We start from the raw sequence: 18,234 nt of genomic DNA, 5'->3' as shown, positions 1-18,234 counted from the left end.
AGAGAGAGAGACTTGGAGAGAGAGAGAAAAGACCATCAGGCTGCTCCTGTATGTGCTCTGACCAGGGAATCAAACCAGCAACCTCCATGGTCTGGGACGATGCTCCAACCAACCAAGCCATCTGGACAGGGCAGCATAAGTAATTCTATTGGACAATGCTGATGAGAGTGTTCCTAGTACGGGGGCCTCCTGCCTGGCCCTTACCCCCTCACCAAGGGGAGGACCCACCTGGGCAGGCATGTAGGTATTTAGACTCCTCTCCAGCCAGGCCCTGGGCAGCACCCTCTCATGATAGTCCAGTTGTGACTTCAGGCCTTGAAAGGTCAATTTCTCTTGCAAGCAGCCTAGGAAAGATGACTGAGATCTTGTCTCAGATCCATGGGAAAACAGCTCTTGGCTCCCTGAGGATATGTGAGATTCTGGACTGGCACAGGAAGGGCAGCTCTCTGAATGGCCATCTGAGGTTTGAGGCCTACTTCTTCAGCTCCTGGAATCATTTACTCCAAATTCACCAGTTTCTGCTGATAATGTGTGGGGTCCCAGGATCCAACCTCCCAATGAGGGTGGTACAAGTCAAGCATGGACTACCTAACCCCAAACTAGTCACAGCTTCAACTTCTCCCCAGCTTTTGCCTGGCCTTTGGGGACAGTGTCAAGACCTGCAGCATGATGAATCTCTCTGGAGACCCAGCAGACTTCATACATACTCATCTCTGGGATGGGCTTGCCTAGTCTAAGCTGGCCTGCTAGTCACCTCCCTCTGCCATCCCTTGTCCCCAGTATAACATCCTTTCATTCATCATGTGTCAGGCACTGTTCTAAGCACAGGGGATAGTGTGAACAAGAGAACACAGTCTCATTCTGGTGTTAACGGAGAAAAGGCATCAGAGCTATTATGAGTGTGAGACGAGGTTCAGGAAAGGCTTCCCTCACTGGAGGGCGCACTTTTTGGGAGTAGGGAGCAGTAAATGGAAAGGTGGAAGGCTGGAATAAGCGTGTGCTATTGGAGAAGCAATGAGGAGATGAATGGCTGCTGGGTCAGAGCAAGGGAGGAGGCAGTCAGACCGAGGAGTTTGGACTCGGTTCTCAAGGGGAGAGGGGTGGGGTGGGGGTGGGGGATTCAGTAGGGTAGGAACATGGCTTGCATTTTGAAAAGCTCCCTGTGGTGGTTGGACAGCTCCAAGCAAGAGTGCGAACAGGGCTCGCAGCCTCAGCACGCGGCGACGACCGAAGCTGGGACTCCCCGGCCAGGGTGGGAGTAGTGCCCCCCTGGGGGCCCGGAGATGGGCGGAAGGAACCTGGGGCAAAGGTCCGAGGAGAGGAGGCCTACAGGCAGGAGCAGGACAGTATTGAGGGGGCGGTGAGTCTGGCGCCTGTTGCCAGGGTGACGGGGGAAGGGCTGATGGTTAACCGGAACGGGTAGCAGTTGTCTGGGTGACCAGAGGGGCCCAGGCGAAGGCTGACTGGAGGCCTCAGACAGTTGCCGGAGCGACGGCGTCCGCTGACGGTTGCCAGGGTAACGAAAAGGCGCAGTCTTCCTCCTCCTTGGCTGCCGGGGGGTGGGGGGGGGGAGCGACCTCGTTGATTGGGCAGAGTCCTGGAGAATGAGCCAGTAGTGATTCATAGATCAGCCTCAGCCCGCCTCTCTCAGCCTCAGCCAATCCTGGCGCGTCTTCTGGACAAGTGGTTCGGGCGGGAGCGGAGAAGCAGGGGGCTTGAAGGGGGATTACGTGGTCGTGAATCCTCCAAAACTCGGCCTCTCCCTTTCCCAGCTCTGAGCTTCCCCCTCCAGACCACCTTACATCATTCACTCATTCATGCTTTCACTCGTTCATCTGTTTCTACCGCCAGCTCTAAGCCGCTGGCCCCGCAGCTGAATGGTGGAGTCGGAACCAGGCACATACACTCTCAGCCCTGTGTGGTTAGGCCCCAGAGATTGAGGAACTGGGGAAGGTCCTTTACCTAGGGGGAGGGAGGGAAGTTTGCCTGGAAGAGGTAGCCTTGGAGCTGAACCCTACAAGGATGTGCTCCCATGCACTGATGATTTAGCATTTCCGTGAGACCATGAAGAAAGTTTGGGGTGGGAAGACATGCGATTGCAAAGGTTTTAAACATGAGGTTTTAAACATGGGGAACAAGAGCTTGATCCCCAGCCAATGAGGGCCAGCAGGGGACGGTCTCGGACAGATCTGTGTATCAAATATTACTTGCAGGCTGGACACCTGGAGCAGAGACCTAGAAGCATCTATGGGTTAAAGACAAAGATGGCACAGCGGGGCAAAAGGACACTGACATTAGGAAAGATGAAGTCTCCCCAGAACAGAGTGTAGAACAAGACTGGAGACTGTACCCCAAAAATCCCCCAACATCTAAGGGGCAGACAGAGGAAGGAAACCACAAATGAAAAAGGGAAACAGGCAAGCATGGTGTCCCAGCAATGGAAGAGGGTAGTCAAGGAGGAAAAGCATAGCTCCTAGTGTGAAAAGGCACTGAGAGTTTGAGAGGACAGCCATGCAGATCTGAGGGAGGAAACCCTGGAGTGGGAGCTGAGGATAGGGTCATGAATGCTCTGAGTGCAGTTAAGCAAGGACAGGGAGGGAAGAGTGGGGACCCTAGAAGAAACAACTGGCACATTTGAATTAGGTGGTTTGGCCTAATTGATGGTCTCTGGCTGGAACAGGGTCTCTCCAGCCTGAGCGTGGGATCATCAACATAATCCCAAGGTCACTGGCTTGAAACCCAAGGTCACTGGCTTGATTGCTGGCTCAGCTTGAGCCGCCCCAGCGAGGCATCTATGAGAAGCAATGCACAACTAAAGTGAAGCAACTATGAGTTGATGCTTCTCACTCTCTCCCCTCTCTCTTTTTAAAAGATTTTATTAATTGATTTTATAGAAAGAGGAGGGGGTGGAGTGAGAAGTATTATTGGGTAAATAAGTTTTTTAAATTTGTGTTATTTGATTTTGCTCACTTTTATTGTTAAAAATGGCACTGCCCACATGGATGATGCTTCCCAGGTGAAACTGCTAATTACCTTCCTGCTTGGGAAGGAAGTTTGTTATGCTAATGTTGCTGGAGGAGGAGTTTTCACACCAAGAAAAGTTGGAGAAAGAGAAGGAGGAGGCCAGGTTTTTGCAGAGAAGCAGCCAAGATGTCAAGGTGCTGAAGGAAAAGCCAGTTTGTGCAGAGATGAGAAGGGAGAAGGCATGCAGATGGGGAAAAAGAGGTGACTGAGGCTAGTGGGGCCTTTGATTCTAGGAAAAACCAGAAAGATTCTCCTGGTTGTGGAACCGGAGAACATGTGAGTGGGTTTTGGTGCCCTGTGTGTTTGTGTTTACTCGCCAGCCGGTTGCGAGGCTAGAATAAATGTATGGCCCACCAGTTTTTGGCTCCGCTGTTTCTCTACTGTCTGCCCAAATTCAATGAGAACCTGCACCTGCCTGGTGGCTGTGATGGCAGCAACTACTGGGCCTACATTTTCAACTCATAGTTGCTTCACTTTAGTTGTTCTTTGATTGCTTGTCCTATGTGCCTTGACCCAGCAAGCCCACTAGTGGCCTTAGTGTTCCAGGTTAATGCTTTATCCACTGTACCACCACAGGCCAGGTCCTCTCTCTCTCAAATTAATAATAATAATAACAATAATAACAACAACAGTAATAATAATAAATACAAAACTCCTGCCTGACAGCAAACCTCATTTAGGAAAAAAAAAAGGTTTGCTATCAGGCTGGGTTTGAGGAAACCAATGGTGCAAGAGCTGTTACCATCTCCAGGTCAGGGAATGGGCAAGAAGAAGGAAGGAGGTTAGCAAAACCCAGCAATAAATGTGTATGAATAGGTCAAAGGACACAGTCAGCTGAGGTGACCCACCAGAGAGATGCAGGAGGATTAATATCCCATTCTCTCTTCTGGCTTTTTCTTCTGCCAGTACCTCCTATTGGCCAAATAAGAAACCAGACAAGCTGTCCATTGATACAGTCTGGAGAGGTCAGACTCTCAGGACATAGGGTGGAGTGGTAAAAGGGTGGGGGGAGGTGGAGGGAGATGTGGAGACAGACAGGAGCTTGGATGCTAGGTGAAGGATGTGAGATGTGCATTCACTGTAATTACTTTCTCATGGTACAGATCTCAACCTATGGCCAAGGGAGGAGGGAATGAAAAGCCCCAGAAGTGGAGGAGATTTGGGGAGGTGCTCCCCTTCTCTGCAGCAGGAAGAAAGGTGGAGAGGACAAGTGCCATGTCTGCAGGAAGGAAGATAAGTTTCAGGAGCCAGAGAGGCACAGGCAAAGTTAAAGGACATCAGAAAAATCATAGTTCAGTTACGAGCAGGAGGAGATGAGGTCCTGAGTGAGGTCATGGCCATAGAAGGTTAGAGTGGTCAGAGCTCAGGGCCCATGAGGCCAAGACATCCAGTGGTTGTCCCATCCAATGGAGGATCCTAAGACAAGGAAACTACAGCCCCCAGAAAGGGTAGGGAGTGGCCTCCCCTCTTTCACTGCCAGAGCTGCAGAGCCAATAGATGCTCCAACTGAAGTGAATTCCATTTTCCTTACTGTTCTTTCTTCCACCTTCAGCTCTCATATCCCCTCATCCTCCAGTAAGTCCTCACAACCTCCAGCCCTTCTTTTGACCCAGTCCTGATCTAATGGGGGCTAGATGTGTCTGTGTCCAAACAGGGACATCGCAAGAGCTGGTGCTGGGCACATTCAGGTTCCAATTTCTGAGTCCCGTTTTGCTTCAAGATGTACAGGGCACATTCATTTGTCAACTGACAATTTTCTCATCTACTGTGTACCTGGATGGATGCTAGATGTTGAAATTCAGCAATGAGTGGAGCCACGCAGGATCACGTGGCAGGATGGCAGCTGAGACGGAAGGGATCATGGGAGCCAGAGGAGACCGTGTGTAGCTGCAGGAAGGCTCCTTGGGAGAAGAAATGGCAGAGCTTCCAGAGTGATCTTTTATAAACTCAGTCAGATCAGCTTCCCTTGGCTAAAGCTTTCTAGTGGCATCCACTGTGCTTGGGACAGAATCCCAGACCTTTCGGCCCCTTGGGACTTGGCCCTCATTCTTAACTTCCTACCCCTTGCTCACTCTGCACCCAGCACTCTGGATTCCTCGCTATTCCTCTCATCCACTCAGTTCTTCCTCCTCTGGGCCTTTGCAAATGCTGTTCTCTCTGCCTGGAACACCCTTCCTCTGACTGCGCCTCATTGGCTTCTTCCCCTTCAGGTCTCAGTTCTGATGTCCCCTCATTAGCAAGTCTGGATTCCCCTCAACACTAAAATCTCTTCCTTCCTCTTGTTATTCTTGATGATTTTTATTTGTTCACAGTCTTGTTTCTTGTCTGTTTCCCTATCAGGGCAGAAACTTGCTCTGTGTTGTTCCTCTCTACCTATATTTAAGAGGGACTGGCACCAAGTAGGGGCACAGTAGATACTTGTTGAATGACTTAATGAAGAAGAGCGGGAAGATCAGCGTGAGCTATCAGGTGCCTTCTGGGTATGAGAAAGGAATTGTGGCAGTGGGAGCAGCCTTTGTGAAAATGCAGAAGGCTGGGAGACAGGAAAGTGAAACTGGGAAATTGGGAAGGGTGTTACTCTGGGCAATAGGGAGTCATAGAGGGTTTGAGCATAAGAGGGCCCTAGGAAGGCAGTAGCCAGGAGAACTAGCTTGGTCTGCAACCCACAGCCCCTGAGGTCCAGCCATCCCACTTTTGCCTAGGACCCATCCAGCAGTCCTTACCCCTGCTGATTCTGGCATGGCTCATTGCCTGGGCAGCAAGACCTGGCCTCAGCTTCAGTGAGGAGGGTGGAACTATGGTCCCAGGCGAAGAAGCCAAGGGCACATTCTCAGATTCCTGGTCAGCAGGCCTGGGCCCAGCAGCTATATATTGGCCTCGCCCCAGGTCCCCAATCCCTGGGGACTGACTCATTGAGGAGAAATGCAGTCCCCAGCCAAGCCAGCCAGCAGGGGCAGGGGGAGAGTTCAAGCCTGCCCTACCCCCACTATGTTGGGAACTGTGTGGCTGCCCCTCTGCAAGACCGTGGGAATGATCTCTTCAACAACCCTCTTCCCCAGGGATCAAGACACCTTGGGCTAGTACTGCCCCAGTGGCTGGAGGACAGCATCAGGACCCTGGAGCCAGAACCCCAACTTCTGCTTGCTGAGTGGGTTCCCTCAAAATCATGGGGGCTTCAGAAAAGAATTGGCACAGACTAGAAGCTCTATAAATGTTCTTTCTGTCCCCACTCTCCCTGTGCCACCCTCAGCCTATATTTTCTTTTTTTTTTTTTTAAAGATATTATTTATAGCCTGACCTGTGGTGGCGCAGTGGATAAAGCGTCGACCTGGAATGCTGAGGTCACTGGTTCGAAACCCTGGGCTTGCCTGGTCAAGGCACATATGGGAGTTGATGTTTCCTGTTTCTCCCACACTTCTCTCTTCCTCTTTCTCTCTCTCAATGACCTCTCTAAAATTACCTCTCTAAAATGACCTCAGCATTCCAGGTCGATGCTTTATCTACTGTGCCACCACAGGCCAGGCCTATATTTTTATCATTTTTATCCCATCTCTGCCTCTTTCTGCCATACACCAGGGGCTTCTGTTTCAGCAGAGTAACAGACTCTAGACTTCTTGCTAGGCAAAATGTGTGTCCAGTTTCTTGGTTGTTCCTTGAAGTGGGGAGTTTAACATCCCTAGAGCATTCATTCCAGCAGAAATTCCTTTCTCTGACGGGTCAAGGGAGGAGTTATTCCCCTTCCTGAAGCCCCTACCTTTGCACCATAAACCTTCAGGTTCTTTTCTGGCCCCCAGGTTCCCAGAATGGTACTGAAGAGAATGGTCTGGGCCCCCTGTAGTGGCTCTTCTGAACATTTCAACTCTACTTCAGCCACTTCCTGAGCCACTAAACCATTCCATGTCAGCCCTTCTGTGCCCACCCCATGCTGGATGATATCCGGGTCCCTAGGGAGCTCCAAGTCTAGGAAGGAGACAGCAGGACACAGATAGCCCCATCCCCTTGTGGCCAAGGCTAAGCTGGAGGGCAGGAAGATGCAGGTAAAGTCCTGGCGGCTGCAGAGGAGCTCAGCTTGGGGGTGGGCAGGAATGGGGTTTGGGAGAGGGCTTCCTGGAGCTGGGACCTTGAAGAATAAACAGGAGTTCACCAGGTACAGGAATGGGGGGAGGACAATCATGCTAGAAAGAGGGACCAGAATGGGTAAAGTGGTGGCATAAGTGGGAAATAGCAAAGCATGCCTTATAACTAGAAGAAAGTGCATGTTCAAAGAGAACACACTTCCTGTGAGTTCCTGCTTGAGAAAGAAGCAAAAGGATCCTCTGTTCAGCTGGGTGTCTCAGGCAGAGGGCAAAGGCTGGGAGAGTGCAAGGCTATTGGGTGAAAATGAAGTTTGGCTCAGTCTGATTTTGGTGGGGGGGGACAGGTCAGAGGGGCCAGAGAGGGTCAAGACCTGGTCCATAGGGCTAGGAGCTTAGGTTTTCTCCTAGGGTGATATGCATGGGCAGGACTCAAGCTGTGCCTGGTCCACAGGCCTGTTGACTCAGCACACTCCTTGTGAGCCAGACTGTGCCTCTTCTTTTTTTTTTTTTTTTTAATTTTGATCAAGTCCCATTTATCAATTTTTTTTAATTTAATTTTAATTTTATTTATTCATTTTTTTTAGAAAGGAGAGAGAGAGAGGGAGAGAGAGAGAGAGAGAGAGAGGAGAGAGATAGAGAGAGAAGGGGGAGGAGCAGGAAGCATCAACTCCCATATGTGCCTTGACCAGGCAAGCCCAGGGTTTCGAACCGGTGACCTCAGCATTTCCAGGTCGACACTTTATCCACTGCGCCACCACAGGTCAGGCCCAGACTGTGCCTCTTCTTATGCAACTTTTGTCTTTTTCTCTCCTCTATCCCCAGTTCCATCTCCAACCCTTCACACTCTATGTGGCCTAGAGTCACTCAGACCTGGGTTCCAATCTCATCTCTTCCTCTAGAAGCCTCCAGAAAGTTACCATAAGATAGAAAACTTCCCTCCCAGATGGGATTTGGGAGTCATTTCTGATGCCAGGCCGTGGTCAGTCATTCAACTTTCACTCTTGTCTTTTCATGCTTCTCCTTTTTGTCTAATGGTACTTCTCAGCCTTCTTCTTCCTGCTTTAAAAATTGTTTAAGGCGCCTGACCAGATGGTGTGCGGTGGATAGTGCATCGGCCTGGGATGGTGAGGACCCACGTTCTAAACCCCAAGGTCTCCAGCTTGAGTGAGGGATCATAGACATGACCCCAAGGTCTCTGGCTTGAACTCAAAAGTCACTGGCTTGAAGCCCAAGGTTGTTGGCTTGAGCCCAAGGTTGCTGGCTTGAGCAAGGGGTCACTGGCTCAGCTACAGCCTGCCAGTCAAGGCATATATGAGAAAACATCAATGAATAACTAAGGCACCACAACTATGAGTTGATGCTTCTCATCTTTCTCTCTTCCTTTCTGTCTGTCCCTGTCTGCTGTCTGTCTCTCTGGCAAAAAAGAAAAAGAAATTCATGGTTAGTGGATGAATGAATAAGCAAAATGTGCTGTAGCCATTCAATGGAATAGTACTCAGCCATAAGAAGAACGAAAACACTGACATATGCTAAATATGAATGGACCTTAAAAACAGTATGCTGAGGCCCTGGCCGGTTGGCTCAGTGGTAGAGCGTCGGCCTGGCGTGCAAGGAGTCTCGGGTTCGATTCCCGGCTAGGGCACACAGGAGAAGCGCCCATCTGCTTCTCCACCCCTCCCCCTCTCCTTCCTCTCTGTCTCTCTCTTTCCCTCCTGCAGCCGAGGCTCCATTGGAGCAAAGATGGCCCGGGCGCTGGGGATGGCTCCTTGGCCTCTGCCCCAGGCGCTAGAGTGGCTCTGGTCGCAACAGAGTGACGCCCCGGAGGGGCAGAGCATCGCCCCCTGGTGGGCAGAGCGCCCCCCCTCCTGGTGGGCGTGCCAGATGGATCCGGTCGGGCGCATGCGGGAGTCTGTCTGACTGTCTCTCCCCGTTTCTAGCTTCAGAAAAATACAAACAAACAAACAAACAAAAAAAAATAGTATGCTGAGTGACAAAAGGAGGCCAGACACAAAAGGCCACAATATATATGATTCCATTTATAAGAAGTGTCCAGAACAGTTAAATTCATAGAGAAAGGAAGCAGATTAGTGGTTGCCAGGGGTTGGGGAAGGGGGAATGGGGAGCAACTGCCAATGGATATGACGTGTCCTTTAGGGGTAATGAAAATGTCTTAGAACCAGAGGTGATGGTTGCACTTAATGTCACTGAACTATTATACACTTTATTTATTTATTTATTTAAAGATTTTATTTATTGATTTTAGAAGACGGAGAGAGATAGTAGTACTTTCTTTGCTTTCAGTTGTTCATTGATTGCTTCTCATATGTGCCTTGACAGGGGTTTCAAACTGGCGACCTCAGTATTCCAAGTAAACATTCTATCCACTGAGCCACCACAGGTCAGGCTAAACTGTACACTTTAAAAAGGTAAGTGTGGGCCCTGGCTGGTTGGCTCAGTGGTACAGCATCGACCTGGCGTCTGGAAGTCCCGGGTCCGATTCCCGGCCAGGGCGCACAGGAGAAGCGCCCACCTGCTTCTCCATCCTTCCCCCTCTCCTTTCTCTCTGTCTCTCTCTTCCTCTCCTGCAGCCAAGGCTCCATTGGAGCAAAGTTGGCCCAAGCGCTGAGGATGGCTCCATGGCCTCCACCTCAGGTGCTAGAATGGCTTCGATTGCAACGGAGCAAGGGCCCAGATGGGCAGAGCATCACTCCCTAGTGGGCTTTCTGGGTGAATCCCAGTCAGGTGCATGCAGGAGTCTGTCTCTCTGCTTCCCCACTTCTCACTTCAGAAAAATACAAAAAAAAATAAAAAAAAGAAAAGAAAAGTGTGGCCCTGGCCTGTTGGCTCAGTGGATAGAGCATTGGCTCAGTGTACAGACTTCCCAGTTTGATCCCTGATCAGGGAACGTGACAAGCGACCATCTGCTACTCTCCCCTGCTCTCTCCCCCTTCTCTTTCTCTTCCTTTCTAGCAGCCAGTGGCTCAATTGGTTCGAACATGGACCTTGGGCACTGAGGATAGCTCAATTGGTCTGAGTGTCTGCCTCAGGCACTGAGCATAGCTCAGTTGATTTGAGCATTGGCTCCAGACAGAAGTTGCTGGGGTGGAGGGATCCCAGTCAAGGCTCATGCAGGAGTCTGTCTCTCTAGCTTCCCTCCTCTCACTTAAAAAAAAAAAAGGTAAGTGCAATGGGCAAGGAGACATCTGATTGGTGATGTTGCTCTTATATCAGTCAGGGGCAAAACAGACATAGAGTCCTTAGTTCTTCCTAACTTGATGCCTGTGTTGGTGGGGTTTCATGCCTGGGGCACATAAAAAGTGGTTAATTTATGTTATGCAAATTTTGCCTAAATTTTAAAAAAATCACCAGAGGAAATCATTAACAAATGCCAAAAACAGCGAGTGAAAGTTTGATGGGCAGTAGGATATTCATATAGTCTCAAAGTGTCTCCCCACACAATATTGATATTTATTTATTACTGGCGTGGGGAGAGAGAGAATGGTACTTTTACACTAGGGAAACTTGGACTATTTTACTCGAGTAATTAAAATTTAACATTAACAATGTTGGGAACTGACATCAGGTTCCTCCTGATGTCATGATGAACTGGGGAGGACCAGCCATTCTGCCAAAGACACACAACCTGAACCTGCTCAGGAGAAACAGCAGCCAAGTGAATCTGTGGGACAAATGACCTCGATTCTCCAGAAACGCCAACATAATGAAAGACACTGGAAGGCTCATGAACTGATTCAGATTAAAGGCCAACAAGAAATATAACAATTGAGTGAAACACACGTTTGGGGATTAGATCCTGGACCAGCAAAGAAACATACTATCGAGATATTATTGGAGCAGCAAAAAACTTTGGATATGGACTGAGGGTGAAACTGTGGTGTGTTTAGTAAGAGAATGCCCTTGTTTTTAGGGAAAATACAGTGACATTTTGGGGGCAAAGAAAAATCATGTCTGAAATTTGTTCTGAAAAAAAAATATATATATATATATATATAGCCTGACTGGGCAGTGACGCAGTGGATAGAGCGTCAGACTGGGATGCGGAAGACCCAGGTTTGAGACCCCGAGGTCACCAGCTTGAGCGCGGGCTCATCTGGTTTGAGCAAAGTTCACCAGCTTGGACCCAAGGTCGCTGGCTTGAGCAAGGGGTCACTCGGTCTGCTGCAGCCAAGGCACATATGTGAAAGTAATTAATGAACAAGTAAGGTGTCGCAATGAAAAACTAATGATTGATGCTTCTCATCTCTCTCTGCTCCTGTCTGTCTGTCCCTATCTATCCCACTCTCTGACTCTCTGTCACTGTAAAAAAAAAAAAAATATATATATATTATACATATTACATATGTATTGTAATATATTTTACATATAAGGGGATTCTTGTGTTATGACATAGTTCTGTTATTTTATTTTTTACTTTTTTTTTCATTTATTGTTTTTTAGAGGGGGGGGAGAGAGAGAGAGAGAGAGAGAAAGGGGAGGAGCAGGAAGCATCAACTCCCATATGTGCCTTGACCAGGCAAGCCCAAGGTTTCGAACTGGCAACCTCAGTGTTCCAGGTCGATGCTTTATCCCACTGCGCCACCACAGGTCAGGTGACATAGTTCTGTTATTATGACAGTGACGTTACCTGAATTTTAGTGTAAGTTGAAACACACCCTAGCCCAGGGGTTCCCAAACTTTTTATACAGGGGGCCAGTTCACTGTCTCTCAACCGTTGGAGGGCCGCCACATACAGTGCTCCTCTCACTGACCACCAGTGAAAGAGGTGCCCCTTCCGGAAGTGCGGGGGCGGATAAATGGCCTCAGGGAGCCTCATGCAGCCTATGAGGCCCTAGTTTGGGGACGCCTGCGGCCTAGCCTGTCACTTACCTATCCTAACACAGTTGTAAAATCATAATCTAGAAATAAAAACAGCTAAGCCACAAAAAAGGAAAAGGACAAATATACTGAACTACACACTGCACTGTCGTAATAGAAAAAGAAAAAGACAAAAAAATGAGTGTAAAACAGATTCCTTACCCTGATTCCTGTGGTTGGCTTGCCCACTGAAAGGGTGTTGCAAGGTGGGAGAGAGTGACCTATGGGGAGGAGGAAGCTGGAGAGGCAGGAGAACCTGCGGAAGGTGCTGGAGATACTGGGTCAGGAGAATCAGGATTACCTAAGGAACATGCAGGAGACACTGGAGATGATTCTACCTGTCCTCCAGGTGTTTCATCTCAAGAAGCAGTTGATATAGAGTGTGTAGGATCTGTTGTAGGCCTCTTTACCTTTTTAAAGAATTGTTCCAGGCTAGTCTGTAAGTATGATGTAGTCCGTTAGTACAATGCTAATGGCATAACTTGAAACACTCACATCTCAATTTTTCAAAGTTTTTATGGGAGTGAGCGTCGTAAACTCAACACCTAGTATGTCGAGACTGTCATAACCTGAGGACCCTCTGTATATATAATTATAAAGCAATTGTGACAAAGTGCGGGTAAATATGGACCAAGGGCATATGGAAATTGCATTATTGTACATTTAAAAGTATTTTAAAACAAAATGTTGTAAGTCTGACTTGTGGTGGTACAGCAGATAAAGCGTCAACCTGGAATGCTGAGGTCAGTCACCGATTTGAAACCGTGGGCTTACCCTAGTCAAGGCACATGCGAGAAGCAAGTAGGGGCTGATGATTTCTGCTCCCCCCCGACCCCACCTTTCTCACTCTCTCTCTAAAATCAATAAATAAAATCTTTAAAGAAAAAGTTTTAAAATTGCTCAATAATCTCTGGAGTGCCCAAATGACTATCTCCAATCAAAATCCTCTATGCTCAGCCCCAGGGTTCAGCTGCCTCCTGGGTGATTCGCCAGGCTCCTTGGATCCAGCACCTCCTCCCAACCCTTTCCTCCTCGCTGCCTCATCTCCACGCCTAACATCAAGGGGGCAGCCGGACCTCTTTCTCCTCTGGCTCCTCATGGCAGGCCCCACCCCTGGCCTACCCATTCTCCCTCCCAACTCTGCTCCCTCATCTGGGTGCAGGACTGTCCCTCTCCTGGGATATCATCCCACCAGTTCACACAGGCCAAGCCAAATTGAACTCTTCTCTAAGAAGGCCTTTCTGGGGGTGGAAGATGCACCCCAACCGTGGAACAAAGCCAGACATAGAGCTAGAGCTTTATACCTATTTGTTGACTTAATGAATGAAGAAATAAGAAACCTACCCCAAGGCAGAGTCCTCACTAGCCCCTCTGTGAGCCCTCCCCAGAGTCTCCCCCTTCCTCTGTCCCAGTTCTGAGTTCACAGTGCTGGGGGTGTCTGTGTTTGGCTTTTTCTTCCCCAGAATGACAGCGCCTCCAGGGCTGGGTTGGAGCCTTTTAGGGATCCTCATTCTTGCCATGGGGACATTTTTGAAAAAGCACATGATCAAATTGAGTGGCAAAGCTGTGTGCGGTATGGGGTGGGGCTGGAGGGCTGGGTGGACCTTTGGGGTTCACACAGGGTTGTGAAGAGGAAGGGGAGTAAGGAGTGTGTGTGTGTCATTGACAGTATGAACAAGTCTCCTAGCTTGTGTCTGAGGTATGAGGCTGCCGGGCCCCAGATTCAAGGCTTGGCTGGGCCTGAGTTTCAGGTTTTCCACTGTTTCAGATTTTAAGTCCCCGTTGAAGCTCTGTGCATGTGTCTGCATTTGTGCATGGTGGCTGTATGTTCCCGAGTCTCTCAGGACGTGCCTGGTCTCAGTTTCTGGTGCCTGAAGGGGGGCCTGTGTTGTCCTGGCCCTGTGTGTGTCTTTGGCTGTGAGTGTGTTGGGAGCAGGGGTCTCATCAGGCTGGTTGTGTCCGTCACTGCGGGTTGGTTGGTTCCGCATCTTCCCATGTAGCCGGCCTGAATTTCGTACCCCAGGCTGTGTGAGTGGGTGGAGGGTAGGCAGGGACCCTAGGAGTCCGGGCAGGGGGCGGTGAGCGCAGGGCTGGCCCTGGGGCGGGGCGAACCGCCAGGGCTGGGGGCGGGGCGGCCCTGCAGCTTCACTTCTGCGAAGTTGGCCGCGCGGAGGCTGGCCCGGGACGCGCCCGGAGCCCAGGGAAGAAGGGTGGAGGGAGGAGGGAGGGTCGCGGCCGGCCGCCATGGGGCCGGGGACCCGGGGCCGCCGCCGCAGCCTGACGTCTCCGCTGTCGCCACTGCCGTCCGTGCGGGCGCCGCTCCTATTGCTGCTGCTAGCAGGACCCGGGGCTGCAGGTGAGGGGCCGGGACCTGAAGGGCGAAACAGATTGAGGGCAAGGAAAGCAGGAGAGCGGAGTGCGAGGATTCCCGAGTCTGGTGCTGGTGGTGGTGGTGGTGGTGGTCTGGGAACCAAGGACCAGAGCAGGAGCAGGAGTCCAGGGGTGCGTGCCAGTCCCGGGAGGCAGAAACTCAGAATTGGGGGGAGGAGCCCCAGAGGTCCAAGGCACAGGGAATCAGGAGCTATCAGGGCTGGGGATGAAGAGACTCAGGAGTCCGGGGCTAGAAGCTCGAGGTGAGGGGATTGGGGACTCAAAATTGGGGGAGGGGTACCAAGAATCTGGGGCTCGCTCTCAATCCACGCCCATCTAGAGTCCTGGGAAGGTCACGATTGGAGCTCAAGTGCCCTCAGGGCGGGGACCCCTCGTACAAAAGCCCCCCTCCCCAACAACCCGCAAGCCTGACGGGGCGGGAGGAGGGGAGGGGGCGCGAAGTTCTTGGAGCTCTGAACTAGGAGGAAACTTCCTAGGCCGGAGCGCTGCAAGACCCGGAATCAGTGCCGGAGCTGGAGCTGCAGCTGCGCCCGTCCTGCGCCCCTTCCCCAGACTCTGGCCCCGCTCCCTCCCCTGGACCGGGTCCGGGCCCTGGGAGAGGAGGACAGGGGCGCGAGCCCACGTGCTCCTCTCGGTCTCCTGCGGCTGGACCCCATAGCCTGAGCCCTCCCCAGCGGGTCGGGGGGGCCCCCCGCCCCTCCCCCTCCACGCTTTCCCCTCCTTCGCTCGGGACAATGGCCGCGCCGTCTAGACACCCCCTCCCCCCGGCCGGCCTCGCGCTTTCTTTGCCAGACAAAGCGGAATGGGCGGCGGGGCCTGAGCGGGGGCTGTGAGGGCACATCTCCCCCAAGGGAAGTCTGGCCTGCGGAGGAGGGACACGGGCCCAGAAGCCCTGACTGGGGGTTTTGGGGCGCCGCTGTGGGGCTGGGTTCTGGGAGGGGTGCAAGTGTTGGAGGAACGAGCCTCCTCAGCCCATCCCCCTCATCGAGCCCAACCTACTCCCCCCATGCCCCACACTCGGTAGGACCAAGCAAGAGCAGCCGCCTGGTGGGGCCAGCGGTCACCCACATGGCCTGTCACACACTCGCAGGCACACACAGCGCTGGGTCACACATATTGAGATGTAGATGTGCACACATACAGTACACACATAGACATCCCCTAGCTCACACAAGGAACATCCAGGCACACACAATTCACACACCGAAGTGCACAATCATATGTGTTCACACAAAGTGTGCATCACCAGCTTGAGGCCTTGTACATGCTGCCTTCACACACTTAGACACATACAGACACAGATCCAAGGGCATGCCCAGCTCACACATGCAAACAGGCACATCCAACACATACACAGACACACCTGTACACGCAGGCCCCACTCACAGACACCTAAATACGCAGTTCACATGCATGCATGCACAACAGATCCAGTCTGCACACATATGGCATACACATTTGTACACCCATGCATGCCATGTACACGCATGTGGCTCACACAGCCCACAGCTTAGCGAGACTAGCGGCCTGGGTCACGTGGCCCCCAGTGTGATTTCACAAACACCCACAGGCCCCTATCTGGATGATAGTGTCCTGTCCCTGCTTGTCCCCTGAGGAAGGATACATATACCATGTTGGCCCATTCCACGTCCAGCTCCACTCCTTCTGCCTCTCACTGTCTCTCCCTTTTTGTATCTACTTATCTGTCTTCTCTGTCTGCCTGCTTCAAGTTTCCTTATTTTTATATCAGACTCTGTTTTTCTCCATCTCCATCCATCTTTCTATCTCTCTGTGACACACACATGCACATAGTGGCCCTGCACCCGCCAGCACACACAATTCCTCACAAGCTCACACCCAGCCATGCCTCAGACCTGTCTGGCAGGACAGTTAGACTGTGCCACACCCCAGAAGGACACAGCCCTCAGGGACAGGGCAGTACATGTCTGGGGCCAAATGTCCCTCCCTTGAACACATACCCTATACCTGCAACACCCAAGCTGGCTGCACCCAAGGTACATGCCTTGGCCTCTCTCCCCAGAGCTACCACGCAAGGCTGCACAGCTGGAGAAGATGCCCAACATCACTGGAAGGGAGAGCCATGGCCCCAGGACTCACTGCCCCTGCTCCTGCCCCCTCCATTATCCTAGGGTCTGGGCACACAGCTCCAGACCTCACTTTAACACTCAGCACCCTTACTTCCTGCCTCTGCACCCCACATTCTGGCAGCTTCTTGAGCCCCACATCTGGCACAAGTCAGTGCCTCCTCTTGCCTACCCCTGCCTTGTGGTTCCCAGGGCTCGAGCTGGCAGGGACAGCTGCAGCCCCAACAGCTGGGGCCAGGGTGGGGGGCCGTGGGAACTGTCGATGGAGGGGCTCCCTGCACCAGCAGAGACACCCCCAGCTCCATGCAGCTGTTGCCTGGGAGAGGGAAGGAGGGGGTCTGTCAATCTAAGCTGGAGTTCCTGGGCACCTGGCTGACCCACCCATCTCTGTTTATCCCCGCACAGTGCCCCCTTGCCTGGATGGAAGCCCATGTTTGAATGGAGGTCGCTGTATCCAGCAGCCCTCCCGGGAGGCTGCCTGCCTGTAAGTGCCTGGCTCTGAGCTATTAATGGGCCCTATGTGGGAAGGTAATCTGTCTTGCCCCCTGCTTCTGTCCACCATGGATGCCTCTGCTACTTCCTGTGTGTGTTCTTTGGGCAACTTCTTGATTCCTCTGGAATCAGCAAGGTTAAGAGCAGCAGGAGTTGTAAGAGCAGGAGTTGTGAAGTCAGCCTGGCCAGGGCTCAAATCCCACATCATATTTTAAACTGGCTGGGACTTCAACTCTTTAAGCCAGAGGTCCCCAAACTACGGTCTCACGGGTCCCATGCGGCCCCCTGAGGCCATTTATCCGGCCCCCTGACGCACTTCCAGAAGGGGCACCTCTTTCATTGGTGGTCAGTGAGAGGAGCATAGTTCCCATTGAAATACTGGTCAGTTTGTTGATTTAAATTTACTTGTTCTTTATTTTAAATATTGAATTTGTTCCTTTTGTTTGTTTGTTTTTGGGTTTTTTTTTTACAGGGACAGAGAGAGTCAGAGAGAAGGATAGACAAGGACAGACAGACAGGAACGGAGAGAGATGAGAAGCATCAGTCATCAGTTTTTCGTTGTGAGACCTAAGTTGTTCACTGATTGCTTTCTCATATGTGCCTTGACTGTGGGCCTTCAGCAGACTGAGTAACCCCTTGCTTGAGTCAGCAACTTTGGGTCCAAGCTGGTGAGCTTTTGCTCAAACCAGATGAGCCTGCGCTCAAGCTGGCGACCTCGGGGTCTCGAACCTGGGTTCTCTGCATCCCAGTCCGAAGCTCTATCCACTGCGCCACCAGCTGGTCAGGCGTTCCTGTTTTGTTTTGTTTTGTTTTTTTACTTTAAAATAAGATATGTGCAGTGTGCATAGGGATTTGTTCATAGTTTTTTTTTATAGTCCAGCCCTCCAACGGTCTGAGGGACAGTGAACTGGCCCCCTGTGTAAAAAGTTTGGGGACCTCTGCTTTAAGCCTCAGTGTCTAATACCAGAAAATGAGCCCAGTGACCCCAACATCACAGTATTCTCAGCTGCCTGAGGTAGTTATAATTTAATCAACACATTTTCAGGGACCAATATCAGTGGGTACCAATAGCAGTTGTGGGTACACTGTCTGCACCCTCCCTATCTCAAGATTTTGAGGTTAGGGTGCAGGAGGCCTGTAACACAGCCTTGCTCTGCCACTTTACTGCTGAGTAACCTTGGGTTACTTATTTCGTCTCTCTGAACCTCAGTGCATCTGTGACATAGGGGTGCTTCTCCCTGGTTTGTGACCAGGAAGGAACCCAAGAATTT

At 51.2% G+C, this 18,234-nt stretch overlaps 1 protein-coding gene and 1 non-coding gene across 2 annotated transcripts in view; both read left to right on the top strand.

The window, feature by feature from the left end:
- The first annotated feature begins 10,281 nt into the window (after positions 1–10,281).
- Positions 10,282–10,414, top strand: LOC136389921 (small nucleolar RNA SNORA48). The gene has a single exon (XR_010748469.1). It is a non-coding gene; the product is annotated as a small nucleolar RNA SNORA48 (small nucleolar RNA).
- Positions 10,415–14,146: 3,732 nt separating this feature from the next.
- The window catches only part of NOTCH3 (notch receptor 3), a 35,931-nt gene continuing 31,843 nt past the window's right edge, over positions 14,147–18,234 (top strand). The window contains exons 1-2 of the mRNA XM_066348205.1: positions 14,147–14,331; positions 16,877–16,955. Coding sequence (XP_066204302.1) covers positions 14,220–14,331; positions 16,877–16,955 — 191 coding nt within the window. The 5' untranslated portion in view covers positions 14,147–14,219. The remainder of the gene's footprint in view (positions 14,332–16,876; positions 16,956–18,234) is intronic.

This window comes from Saccopteryx leptura, chromosome 1, assembly GCF_036850995.1.
Source record: "Saccopteryx leptura isolate mSacLep1 chromosome 1, mSacLep1_pri_phased_curated, whole genome shotgun sequence".
Taxonomy (NCBI): Eukaryota; Metazoa; Chordata; class Mammalia; order Chiroptera; family Emballonuridae; genus Saccopteryx; species Saccopteryx leptura.
This window is presented reverse-complemented; position numbering and strand designations above follow the sequence as displayed.